General features: G+C 38.3%; 1 protein-coding gene across 1 annotated transcript in view; it reads left to right on the top strand.

Moving 5' to 3' along the window:
- Positions 1-14,619, top strand: part of LOC103516198 (large neutral amino acids transporter small subunit 1-like) — a 39,511-nt gene that overhangs the window by 10,858 nt on the left and 14,034 nt on the right. The window contains exon 3 of the mRNA XM_017446953.2: positions 11,198-11,299. Coding sequence (XP_017302442.1) covers positions 11,198-11,299 — 102 coding nt within the window. The remainder of the gene's footprint in view (positions 1-11,197; positions 11,300-14,619) is intronic.

The following is a 14,619-nucleotide window of genomic DNA, read 5'->3' as shown; positions in this document are numbered from 1 at the left end:
GTTGTGCATGGGGTCGCGCTTCGCGCTCCCTTGTTTACGGTCGCGCTGCGCGCTCCCAGGGCTTCGCGGGGTTGTGCATGAGGTCGCGCTTCGCGCTCCCTTGGCTTCGCCCCTGAAAACTAATATCGTCCCTGAGTCTTGTCTGGAAGAAATGAAAACTGAAAACTAAAATCGAAAGAAAACATTAAACGTAGGAAAAGTTTTGCTGGCCTCAAACCTTGTTCCCTGTGCATTTCTTATGGGGGGACTAAAAAACGTCAATATCTCGGGAACGGTTGGGAATTTTAAAGGTCTGATAATTTTTTTGGGTAGATACGACAATTTTACTGGGGGTCTTTGTTTACACTTTTTCGATATCTATCATAGTTTTCTCTAAACAATTCGGACAGACATACATAAATACATGACCCGTCCATATTTCTCTTTTTATAGATTGTGTTGGTACATTCTTTTCTTAAGATATAGATTCTCCAATGTAAGAGTGGGGGCAATTTTCATAATCAATTTTATAAACCTGCCTCGATGGCGTAGTGGTCAAGACGCTCGCCTGGTAAACATTTATATTTATACAGGGTGGTTCGTGATTTGCGAACCACGATTATATCTCAGAAACGGCTGGGAATTAAGGAATGAAATAAACAGCATCATGTAGATGAAATTTTGATGATTAAAATGGCTTTTTTTTTTAATTCGCAATTTTTTTTTGCAAAACGGCCCATTTTTTGCCAAATATAGGTCACTTTTATGGGAACCCCCATTTTTTATTTAATTTTTGGAATCAGCATAAAATTTTAATTGAAAAAATGTATTCACTCGAAAAAATTTGCTCTACAAAAATTCTGTACACTGTGAGAAAGAAAAACAATTTCTTAATTATTTCTTTAGTTTTTGTATTATTCACTTAACTATTTCAACAACAATCAACAACAACAAACAAATTTATAAAAGCTGTTCAAAATGAGATCCATTTCTTTGTACACAGTAACGCATTGTTCGCTCTAACTCAGGACCAACTGCGTTGTTCATCAAATCTGGGGTCACTGACGCACACAAAATCGCGATTTGTGCAAATTTTTGTAGAGCAAATTTTTTCGAGTGAAAAATTTTTCAATTAAAATTTTATGCTGATTCCAAAAATTAAATAAAAAATAGGGGTTCCCATAAGAGTGACCTATATTTGGCAAAAAATGGGCCATTTTGCAAAAAAAATTGCAAATTTAAAAAAAGCCATTTTAATCATCAAAATTTCATCTACATGATGCCGTTTATTTCATTCCTTAATTCCCAGCCGTTTCTGAGATATAAGCGTGGTTCGCAAATCACGAACCACCCATATGCCAGGAATAAGTTGGAAGTGAAATTTAGAAGAAGATAAATCCAAACTCCAAAGTTCTTTTTATTAGGTTTTTTGCGCAATTTAATTTATAAGTATAAGGTTGGTTGCTAAAAAAAAAAAAAAAAAAAAAAAAAAAAAAAAAAAAAAAAAAAATCTTCGCGGGGTGGGAATGAGGTCGCGCTTCGCGCTCCCTTGGCTTCGCCCCTGAAAACTAATATCGTCCCTGAGTCTTGTCTCGAAGAAATGAGTAATGACATGCATCTATAGAACCATCTATGTTTCTAATAATTTTAATGTCAAGAAAGGGTAATGAATTTTGTTGCTCTATTTCCAAAGTAAATGCATTCGATCGAAGGGTTGTAATTATTAGTAAAACGGTTTTGAAATTCCAAAGTTTTCTTTTTTTAATTTGGCAATACAAGAATAATGAACTTTAATATGGGTGTTTAACAGTCTTTGAATTGTTTGATTTTTGATAATATAAAATTGTTTTCTCAAGGGTATGTTTTTGTCGGTAGGAATGATGTTTTTACAAAAATTACTAATAAATGCAGGAACGACGGAACATTCTTTACATTTTTTTAAGGAAATTTATGTCTTCTTGATGTGAAAGAAGCTTTTTTAAATCTTTAATATATCGAGATATCGACACTTTCCTGGATGTAGATGAAAACAAAATTAATTTTATACTTGAAAAATTCAATTCTTACAATAATATACAATTTACTTTGGAAATAGAGCAACAAAATTCATTACCCTTTTTTGACATTATAATTATTAGAAACATAGATGGTTGTATAGATACATGTCATTACAATAAACCCACACATTCTGGTAGACTTCTAATTTTTTTTTAGCAACCAACCTTATACTTATAAATTAACTCATCCCGAGGCATGGCCAAACTTGTGGAAAAGGCATGGCCGAACTTGTGGAAAATAATAATAATAATAATAATAATAATAAAAATACGGTCGCGCTGCGCGCTCCCTATTAGCTGCATAGTTATCAAACTTATAATATAAGATACCGAGGCATGGCCAAACTTGTGGAAAAGGCATGGCCGAACTTGTAGTTATCAAACTAAAAACATAAACGAAACTCCTTCTCCTGTTTTGGTTTTGTTCTTTCCTTTGTATCCAGTAAATCTTCATGCGTTCCCGATGTTGTTCTCTTCTCTCCATGTCGCTCCCCCTGTTCTTCTTCTTTTCTCTTCAAATCCTTTGAATTCCTGTACTTTCCGTCTGAAAATGTTCCTGTTTTGAATGTCACTATTTGAGATATTAATTTCCAGTAGATCTGCTTTGACTTCTTTGAACCAATTTAGCGGGGTCTTTGGATTTCTGTCGAAGAAATTGAAAATCTTTTTTGTTAATCGGTTTTCGTTCATTCGTTTTATGTGGGCGTAGAAAGTTACTCGTCTCTTCCTCATGGTGTCTCTTACCTTTTCAACTTTTTCATATACTTCCTTATTACTCCGTAGTTTGAATATTCCGTTTTCCTGTCTGGAGCCTAGAATTCTTCTCACTATTTTTCTCTCTTTTTTTGCGATTTCTTCCATTTCTTTGTTGGTGTTCATTGTCAAACATTCTGAGGCATACAAACACTCTTGTTTTATAACTGTGTTATAAAGTCTGAGTTTGGCATTCAATGATATAGATTTTTTGTTGTACATGTTTTTAGTTAATTGAAATGCCGTTTCCATCTTTCTACATCTAGCGCGATTGCCTTCTTTATCGAGAGCATTGGGTTGGATGATTTCCCCTAGATATTTAAATTTAGCTACTCTTTTTATGATTCCATATTTGGTGTTCATGCTTCTTGGGGCTTGTTTTGCACTTGTCATATACTCAGTCTTCTCAAATGAAATTTGTAGACCTGTTCTTTCTGCCACTAACTTCTTTTAAAATATTAATCTGTTTGGTAGCATCTTCAATATTATCTGATAGAATGGCTAGGTCATCAGCAAAGGCTAAGCAGTCAATTTCCAAGTTTTCATTTTTTCTGCCGATTTTGATCTTTTGTATTCCTTCTTCCTCCGTTCTTCTCCTCCATTCTCTGATTACTTTTTCTAGTACACAGTTGAACAGAAGAGGAGACAGCCAATCCCCTTGTCTGACTCCTGTTTGAACATTAAAAGATCTTGAAACTTCTCCTGCGAATTTAACTTTTGATTCGGTGTTAGTCAGCGTTTGCCTTATGATTGTAACCGTCTTCTCGTCTGCTCCAAACTCTTCTAGAACGTTAAATAGAGTCTCTCTGTCTATGGAATCATAGGCCTTCTTAAAATCGACGAATGTTATAAAAGTATCCTTTGATCTGACCTTCCTGTATCTGATTACAAACTTCAAGTTTAAAATCTGCTCTACACACGATCTTCCTTTTCTAAATCCTCCTTGGTACTCTCCTATTTCTTGGTCTAATTGGTCTTCAAGTCTGTTTTGTAAAGCTTTTGAGAGTATTTTATAAGTTACCGGAAGAAGGGAGATTCCTCTATAGTTATTAGCATCTGTTTTATCACCTTTTTTAAAGATGGGGTGAATTAGGGCAGCTTTCCAGTCTTCCGGTAATTCTTCTCTATTCCAAATCCAAACGTTGACTAGCAATCTCTGTAACTTCTCAACGGCATTTCTACCCGAGTTTTTCCACAGTTCGGCAATTATTGCATCTTCCCCTGGAGCTTTATTATTTTTTAAATTCTTGATTATTAGGTTTATTTCTTCCACGGTTGGGGGATCTGAATCAGGGTTTCTAAGCGATGGAATTACCCTCGGGAACTTGTTCTTAGGTTCTTCACAGTTCAATAGTTTTTCGAAATATTTTGCCAATATCTCGCAATTATCCTCGTTATTCAACGCAAGTTTACCTTCCTCATTCTTGAAACATAGATTTGGTGATTCATATTTTTGAAGTTTTTCTTTGAAAGTGCTGTAGAAAGATCGTGTGTTGTTTCTTCTGAAATCTTCATCTAACTGTACAAGTTGGTTTTTCTCAAAATTCCTCTTAGTTGTCCTGATGACCTTTGCTGTTGTTGCTCTTTGTTTTTTGAAGGCCTCCCACTCTGAATTATCTTTCGTTGAATGCCACTTTTTCCATGTTTTCAATCTTTCTTGTATTGACTGTTCGCACTCATCATTCCACCATCTGTGTTTTTTATTTTTCTTCATTGGAGCCACTTCCAAAGCTGTTTTCACCATTTCTTCTTTGATGTCATTCCATTCCTCTGAGTTGATGATAAGTTTTGCTTGAAATTCTTCTTTTTTTAAGACCAAGAGTATGAGTATCTACTTTGGTGATCTTAGTTTTTTGTGGTTGTCTTCTTTTTGGGGGGATGAAGTTAATTTTGATTGTTGATAGGTAAATGATCTGTCTCGATATTGGCACCCTTACGTACTTTAACGTTCATTATTTCTTTTTGGTTATTGAAAGAAATGGCGACATGATCAATTTGGAATTCCCCCTAACTCTGATTTGGCGATTTCCATGTTTTTTGATTTTTAGGGTGTTTTCTGAAGTTGGTGGACATAAGTTTTAAATTATATGCTTTACACAATTTAATCAGTCTCTCACCGTTTTTATTTGTTCTTTTGTGCGCGGGATATTTTCCTACTGTTGTTTGAAATTTTCTTTCTTTCCCAACCTGGGCATTAAAGTCACCAAGTAGAATTTTAACATTGGATAACGGTATCTTTGACATCTCATACTCTAGTGTTTCCCAATAATTGTCTACTTTTTCAGGATCTTTCTTATTGTCGTTGTTGATGGGGGCGTGACAGTTTATCAATGTGTATGATTTGTTTAGACTTTTCAGTGATAGGATTGACAGGCGTTCATTTGGAGAGTAAAAGTCTGTAGTAGATTTAATGAATGACGGGTGGATAATGAATCCCGTTCCTAAGTGGGGGATACCTCTTCCCGCTGGATTCCATCCTTTCTTGCCCTTGAAGATTCTATAGCCTTCAAAGTCAATTGTATCTTCGTCAGTGAAACGTGTTTCTTGAAGAGCGACAATTTTTAATTTTATTCATCAAGCACTTTTGTGAGTTGTTTTAATTTCCCAGCTTTCAATAGGGAGTTGATGTTGAGTGTTCCAAAGAAGCATTGTTTTTTCTTCTTTGTTTTCGATTTAAGATTTGAAGAGTTGATAGAAGGTTAACCGATCCCCGGTTATTAAACCTAGATAAATTTTATGACTTGACTTGGACTCGAACCTGGGGTTGCCAACTTTTTTTTCCACCTTTACTGGATAAATCGGAATAATGGGATTTCCGAATTTTACCCGGGATAATTTTGAGGGGGGGGGGGCTAAAAAAAGAAAAAAAAAAAAAAAAACACCTACTCACCACCCACACAACTCAGTCGTATCCTCACAAATCGACCTTATGCTTGTCCTGCAAGAGCAAAAGGTCACCAGATGCGGCACTCTGCCTGCGCCTGGAATATCGCGGCATGCCATGCTGTATCTGGCATACTCAGTGAAGGTACCTAAATATCCGGTTCAGTTTATTACTCACCGTGATATCAAAGGTATCGACAGCAGCGCGCTCTCGGAGAGTCTCGGTTCCATTGATTGGGAACCGTTGCTCTCCGATAATGATATAAGCCGCAAAACTGAGTTCTTCAGTACTAAGGTACTGGAGGTGTTTGATAATCTTGCACCTTTAGTTGAATCACGTGTCACTCGTCCACCAATCCCTTGGATGAATGCTGACATTAAACGCAGCATGAAACTAAGGGACAAACTATGGATAAAATATAGGACAAAAACCCCAGAAGATCGTTCAAGATAAAACACCCAAAAGAATGCTACAAATTACGCAGTAAGGCATGCACAAAAATATTTTTCCAAGAGCATTCTTAAAGGGTGGATCCAAGTCGACGTGGAATAAGTTGAGGAGTTTGGGACTTGGTAAGATCAAGTCCTCGGCACCTCTCCACGTTGGCTTGGATCAATTAAATCAATATTTTGTATCTGTAGTCGGGTACCTACATACTATTTGAAAAATCGGCCCCAGGGGGGCCAACATTAAAAACCTTAATGAGAACCCCTTATTTGTGATAAATTATATTAAAGGTCTCAAAGAGCGTAGTACTTGGGTACAATTTTGAGCTTGATCCAACAAACAGGGCCGGACTTTCGGCCCTGATGGCCTTAGACTTTAGACTTTCGGCCCTGATGGCCTCCGGGGGTGAAAATGGATGTTTCGAAAATTTAATTTTGGGACAGAATTTCAATATGAATCATTATTGGGACCTATTTGAACCACAAATCACCAATCGATATGAATTTCCTATTTTTGGTGCTTCCCCTATTGGCGGGAGAACATGGAAAAATGAAAATTTGAATAGGCTCTGGTTGTTGGATCAAGCTCAAACTTGTACCAATGTACTACGCTCTTTGAGACCTTTGATATGATTCATCAGTTATCACAAATAGGGGGTTCTAATTTAATATTTTAGGTTGGCCCCTGGGGCTGACTCTGAAAAAGTCCCTGAACTTTTACATAGGTAGCCTATAAGAAACTATAGGTAAATATAGGCTCGTACCTATACAAAATTTCAGGTTTCTAAATTCATCCGTTCAAAAATTAGGGTGGGGGGACCTTATGAACAGACTGTATAAAAAAAGAAATGAAAATACCTGCAGTACAGTTTATTTGTATTGTGATTTGTAATGAATACTTAGTACCTACCTACATCTTGGGGACTCAAGCTTCTAGATCAGAGAAAAAGAGTTGAATGAAAGCTCAAAGCAGGTGACTTGAACCCTAATCTTGAAAAAAAGTGCAAAATTGGGGGCTTAAAAGCCAAGGTCGGAAAGAAGAAGGTTGAGGAATTATTGATTTCGAACAGGCTTGAAGACATTATTTTGGAAAAAAAAAGTGCCAAGCAGTTTACTTTTGATTCATTTTTGTCTACGGGGGGGGGGGGGTTGAAATAGTAATTGCGGGAGATAGTCATGTGCGACAGTGCGACATCTTGACAACTTCTTGGGATCGAAGGGGATATCAACATGGGATATCCGGTGTGCTTATAAAGGAGGGTCAAAGCTTGGTCAAGTTACTGATCTCATTGAGGAGAGAGAAATTTCCCCTCTACCTGATGACATACTCATTGTATTCTCTGGGACAAATGACGTCAGTCATACCTCCTGGAATTGTATGAAATCCTCATATGAGGAAATTATATCAAAATACCACCTTTGCAAGATTGGTATAATGTTAATCCCAGCCAGGAGAGGAGATCACCATCTTAACCCTCATATAGCTCTGATGAATCAGAAGATTGTCAAGTTTCTCGCCACGAAGACTGTTTTTACCTTGGATCTTCAGTCTGTCCTGGGGAATGGCGACTATTCACCCGATGGTCTTCATTTGAACTCACTTGGAAAACGGAAGATATGTGAGCTGATACAATGTCATTTCGTAAAATCCAAGGCGGGGAACACATCTGGCACTGGATCAGGTGTGAATCAACGAGCAGGCGGTAACCTAGACCAGGAGTCACATGGCGGTCATAGGCGGCAGTTGGGTGGCGGTCGTGGGCGGCGGTCGGCTAATGGTCGTGGGCGGCGGTCGGCTAATGGTCGTGGGCGGCAGTCGGCTGATGGTCGTACACGGCGGTCGGCTGATGGTCGTGGGCGGCAGTCGGCTGACGGTCGGGAAAACAAGATAAGAGAATGGTAGATACTGTTTGTTTTTTCTAAACCGGTTGAACACGAAAAACATCAACAAAATCCTAGGTAGATTCCTAAGGTAATTTCCAACAAAAATTATTTCATAACTTTTTCCGATCTAGCTTAGTTTCCGAGGTATCCGCCATTTTGATTTTTCAAGAGATATTGTTAAAGTTGGGTAGAAGAACATCAGAACCTGATCAGAACACCCAAATAAGCATCATTCAATAGGGAAAAGACCTGTGATGTTAACACCAGATTTTTAAATTTAGATAATTTCTCAATAGTCTAATTATTAGACTCTAATAGATAGAGGAGTTTTATATAGACTTACGTACTTACGTTGCAATTCTTAACTATTTCAAACTTTAGCTAGCAGAGAGCAGTAAATAAAACAATACTTTCAAAAGTTCACATAGCCTTTTAAGCCTTTTATTTCACAGACCTGCACGAGATTCCAAGATACAAAAGTTAGGTTAGGAAAAATCACAACAAAAACATAAACAAACATGTTCGATATTTTCAAACAACAATCGATATTAAGAATCGATAATACCTAAGTATCGATAATCGAAATCGAATCGAATACGAGTTTTTAGCATATTTCTCAATACCCTCCCTTGCTAAAAACTATTAGGTATTACAACAAGAAAATAAAAATGTCTTACTATAACACTCTGTTTAAAAAAAAAAAAAATATTTGGTTCACCCTGTATATAAAAAAAATATTTTGGTTCACCCTGTATGAGTTTCAAAAATAAAAGAAAATTATACCACCCAGTATATTAATTCACATTAACAAAATCAATGAAATATGAAACCAATTAAAATCAAAAATTGAGGATTCTCATGTAACAAATAATTCAACCTAACATAAGTAAAACGAAGCGGTCAAAAATCACATTCACAAATCTGTTTTCGATTTTAAAATCCGTCGTGTACTTGCCGAGATATTTGTGTTTGAACTCGCGCTTTTCGAGGGATTTTTTTTTACCGCGCGGCGAGTGCTAATATTTTGACAACACTGCACGTGACGTCATTCCATAGTTGAAAAAAACAACAAAGAAACACTTGCTTGCATTTTCCATTTGAATATTTGAGACTGTTCTTTTTCGTCAGTTTTGAGCTTATTTCTAGAGCTAGAGACTTGAAATTTGGTATGCAGCTGTAAAATGTGACAAGGATGCGGCACGAAACTTTTGGTTAAGATCGGTGCAACGGTTGGCGGCATTTTACCGCTTTTGGGCGGTTTTCCGGGTAATTTAACAATATCTCGGGAACGGTATAAGCTAGAGACTTGAAATTTGGTATGTAGTTCACAAATGTGACAAGGATGAAACACAAAATGTTTGGTTGAGATGGTTGCTGCGCTTGGCGGTATTTTGACCGCTTTTGACAAATTTCGACCGTTTTTTGGCGGTTTTCAGCTATAGTGACGATGTATATTTGAGATGATGCTTATTTGAGTGTTCTTTTACCCTAACTTTTACAATATCTCTAACCGTTTTGTCGCTATAGCTGAAAACCGCCAAAAAACGGTCGAAATCTGTCAAAAGCGGTCAAAATACCGCCAAGCGCAGCAACCATCACAACCAAACGTTTTGTGTTGCATCCTTGTCACATTTGTGAACTACATACCAAATTTCAAGTCTCTAGCTTATACCGTTCCCGAGATATTGTTAAATTACACCGAAAACCGCCAAAAAGCAGTAAAATGCCGCCAAGCGTTACACCGGTCTTAACCAAAAGTTTCGTGTCGCAATCTTGTCACATTTGAGAGCTACATACTAAATTTCAAGTCTAGCTCTTACCGTTCTCGAGATATTTTGTTGACAGACAGACAGACAACTTGGTAAGATCAAGTCCTCGGCACCTCTCCACGTTGGCTTGGATCAATTAAATCAATATTTTGTATCTGTAGTTCCTATACCTTGTCCATCAGTAAAGAGGAGAATATTGGATGGTATGGAGGGTGCCCTGAATGCAAATCCAGTCGACTCTGATGCTTCATTCAACTTTGTTGAGGTGTCGGAGGCTGACGTAAACAGGGCCATTCTCTCTATCAAATCCAAAGCTGGTGGATGTGATGGAATGGATGGGACAATGGTAAGGATAGTGCTGCCTTATGTCCTGCCAGCTCTCACCCATATCTTTAATACATCATTGTCCACTGGTGTGTTCCCTGCTGAATGGAAGTCCGCAAATGTAGTTCCATTGCAGAAAGTCAATAGTCCATCATCCTGCAATGACTACAGACCCATTTCATTGTTGCCAATAGGGGTATTTTATTTATGTGAAACGGAAATTTTTCCTAATCCAAAATATTCCACTGTGGTCACTTTTTTTATCCCCACCACAGTGCTTTTTGTACTGGATAATAAAATGCAAAGTCAGCTGATTTCTTCTTCCATCCATTTACTAGTTCAAATGCTAATAATAAAAAAAAGTGGATTCGTTGGAAAAAAAGATGGCGACAAAATGATACAAGTTTTTTTCTCTTCCAACAGAGGTGAAATTTTTTTCACTCAAATCCAAAAATATCCAAAAGAAAAGGAGGGGAAGTGAATAATAATTCTTATGGGGGGACTAAAAAACGTCAATATCTCGGGAACGGTTTGGAATTTCGGGAGTTTCCGATTTTTCCCAGTACCTAAAAAATATCTGAAAACCGCATCTTCCTAGCACATCTAGAAGTGGGTTAGAATTAGTATGAGTGAGTGAGTCAGTCAGTTACACAAGGGAGCGTAAAAGCTCTGTCCCTCCGAGTTCCGTCCCCGATCTGAAATTTACCATCCGAGTTCATCACTAGGGTTGTCAACCGTCCCGTATTTCCCGGGACATCCCGTATTGTTGGGAAAAATAAAATGTCCCGCCGGGACAGACCTTTGTCCCATATTTTTACATATCGACGGAAAACATCTCAACCGACTACCTAATAAACGGTAAAAATTACTTGAAATAAATTAAAAAAAAAACTTCCCGAGTCTAGAACGTCTTACCTATTATAGGTTGTTGTTGTTGTTGTTTTTTTTTTCTTTTTTTTTGTAGAAAAAGAAGGAACTCTTTAAAGTATTCAATTCGTCCGTCCATTAGGCCCTGCGTTAGGCAGCCTTGTGCTATAATAATGTCATTATAATAATAACAACAACACTAATTTTATTATTATTATCATCTTTTTTTTTTAGGATCCGGAATTTTCGTGTCGCCTTCTGGGCTTCTCATAAGAACAGGCTCTGTTGGAATGAGTTTTGTTATATGGATATCATGCGGAGTTCTGTCTTTGCTAGGTAAGGATACAGAAGAACCTGATAATACAGGGTTTTTCAGAATTTATGCTTTGTAGGATTTCCGCGGAACAAGCTTGAATTGGGAAGAAACACATTTGTGTTGATTCTTTGGCAGGATGATTCTTTGGCATTCACGGGCGTAGGAAGGGGGCAGCTTGTAAAAGTATGCAGCCTTGAAGGAGCTACACAAAAAGTCTAAAAAATCGCCCGCGGCACTGAAAAATTTTAGTTTTGGAGACTGGATTTCTGGTGATTGTAGATAAAAAATTTCAAAAAGTTCGCCTGCGGTGCTCTAAGTTATTTTGTTCATTCTAGTGTTCAGCTGCAATTAGGCAGAAAAAATGTGTGCAAAAATATCTAAAGAATTAGGTTCGTTTAAAATTTACTCGTGACAAGCATCAGGTAAAATCTTTTCAAAAATTTCGCCTACGGCGCTGAAAATTTGAAGTTCGATTAGACTGCGTTTCTGAAAAATTGTAGCAACAATTTTTAAAAAAATCGCTTGCGGCACTAAAAAAATGTAAATGTAAATGCCATTGTAGGATTGTAGGATTTTTCCCAATATCTCAATAATCCTAACATCCAATGCTTACCTACCATGCTGGTACCGGTCGTTATGCGCATTTATATGTCATAGCACTCATAGCTACTCATTTTCCTCACGAGGCTGAGTGGGCCCCGCAACAGCCAGTCACGGAATCAAGAGTTTTAAGGTTAGGTTGCAACAATCTCGCAAGTAAAATCAAAAATAAAAAAGTGCGTTTTTAGTTTGTTTCTAGTTGTGGTTTTTTGCATACGAACTCTCTTTTAGCCGTACTACACGGTACTTTTACAAACGTGACGTTTTAAACCGGATTACGTGCAAATTTTGCAAAAAACTTGACAACTCGTTGGCTTGGATTTCTCTGGAATGTGAGGAATGTCAAGAATGCGTAAGTGATAACTGTCATTTTCAAAACAATTAACAACGCACTCTGTTGATAGTGAGGTCAAAGCTCGTCCAAATCGAGATAATTTGGACCTAACCTCAATCTGAGCACATGATGATTATTTCATTACACTTATGCGGCTCGTGAATTTGTATTATCAACAATGCCACTAAACTCAATATCTGACGACTCGACTCCGAAAACGAGGACTGTGGTTCCCAAAGATAAATCCACCCTCATCGTATACAATAGCCAACAGTACGTTTTGGCGTACGCACTGAAAGATGGAAACCTCTTGTACAAGTGTTCACAGAGAAGCTGTTTGGCTCGTATCAAGGTGGACAAAGATAAGTCCTCGGTGACTGAACTCTCACAACATTCAGGACATCGGTCAACACCCTTGACCAATACTAACAACGCAGATGGGACTAATTCTCCCTTGAATTCTGCTGCTTCTGTCATCACAACTGACTCAGATGGAAAGCAGAAAACCAATTTAGATGACCACGGAAAGCATAAGGTCCTTAGGAAAAGTGTCTCTTTATCTGATGCCGATCAAACCAATAGTGATGATCAAAATAACAGTTTTGAATTCTGCTGCTTCTGTCATCACAACTGACTCAGGTGGAAAGCAGAAAACCAATTTAGATGACCACGGAAAGCATAAGGTCCTTAGGAAAAGTGTCTCTTTATCTGATGCCGATCAAACCAATGACGGGTCATTAGGCCATTTTCTTCACGTTTTTGAACCGCCGCCATTTTCAATCAGGATGGAATGTGAAATTTTCAAGTAGCCTATGTCACCCGGAGTACTTTTCTTAACAACCACAAAAAATTTCATCAAAATAGGTCGAGCCGTTTTCTCATGAAAAGAGGACAACCAAAGGTATATTTAGATTTTAGCGTAACAGACAGACAGACAGACACAGAAATTTTTCTAATGTGATTTTTGGAATCGTGGATGCATAAGGAGTACCTAAGAATAACTAAAAATTTCACGATTCTAAGCAATGTACAGAAAAATCTACAATTTTATTTATACAGATTAAAGGTCTTTTTACCAGGAACACGAAAGTGGTGGTGCAAATTTTGTCCAGAGAACAATAAAGCCAAAAAACTAGTTTTTGGGGGATTTTTTTCACATTTTCTCACACAAATAAGCTCTGATCTTGAAATTTGTCGCGACGACCTATGAACTCAAAAAGAGAATTTTGTTTCTCTGGGTTCAATTTCAACTCCCAACATATCTACTGTTTTACTTGATACTGCACAACACACGCGAGACGCCTATCACTCATCTTTCACTGAAAGTTCCCCTAATGTCCACATCAATGCTAGTGAGGTACCCGATAACAATGAGGTACTGGACCCTCACCATACGCAACTCCCTCTTCAGTCCTCAGAGAACCATGAGTACAAAATCAAGTACGAGGAAGTGCGTCGCATAAATAGTTCTCTCATTGATAAGATAGTAGAAAAAGAGAGACAGATATGGGAGAGTGAAAGATGTATAGCTGATTTGCGGGCCAGAGTGGTAGAACTGGAACAAGCTAGTTCATCACAATCTGGGTCACAATCTGCGCCCATTACGAATAGTGTTCCTCCCGCACAAATATCCACTACCCCAAAATCAGCCCGAAAGAACACTAGCAAGAAAGCTAATGAAATAGTAATTGCGGGAGATAGTCATGTGCGACAGTGCGACATCTTGACAACTTCTTGGGATCGAAGGGGATATCAACATGGGATATCCGGTGTGCTTATAAAGGAGGGTCAAAGCTTGGTCAAGTTACTGATCTCATTGAGGAGAGAGAAATTTCCCCTCTACCTGATGACATACTCATTGTATTCTCTGGGACAAATGACGTCAGTCATACCTCCTGGAATTGTATGAAATCCTCATATGAGGAAATTATATCAAAATACCACCTTTGCAAGATTGGTATAATGTTAATCCCAGCCAGGAGAGGAGATCACCATCTTAACCCTCATATAGCTCTGATGAATCAGAAGATTGTCAAGTTTCTCGCCACGAAGACTGTTTTTACCTTGGATCTTCAGTCTGTCCTGGGGAATGGCGACTATTCACCCGATGGTCTTCATTTGAACTCACTTGGAAAACGGAAGATATGTGAGCTGATACAATGTCATTTCGTAAAATCCAAGGCGGGGAACACATCTGGCACTGGATCAGGTGTGAATCAACGAGCAGGCGGTAACCTAGACCAGGAGTCACATGGCGGTCATAGGCGGCAGTTGGGTGGCGGTCGTGGGCGGCGGTCGGCTAATGGTCGTGGGCGGCGGTCGGCTAATGGTCGTGGGCGGCAGTCGGCTGATGGTCGTACACGGCGGTCGGCTGATGGGCGTGGGGGGCGGTCGGGTGGTGGGCCT

The sequence above is a fragment of the Diaphorina citri genome, unplaced genomic scaffold (genome assembly GCF_000475195.1).
Source record: "Diaphorina citri unplaced genomic scaffold, Diaci psyllid genome assembly version 1.1 scaffold1507, whole genome shotgun sequence".
NCBI classification, from domain to species: domain Eukaryota; kingdom Metazoa; phylum Arthropoda; class Insecta; order Hemiptera; family Psyllidae; genus Diaphorina; species Diaphorina citri.
Note: the sequence above shows the minus strand (reverse complement) of the source record. Positions and strands in the feature narration are given on the sequence as shown.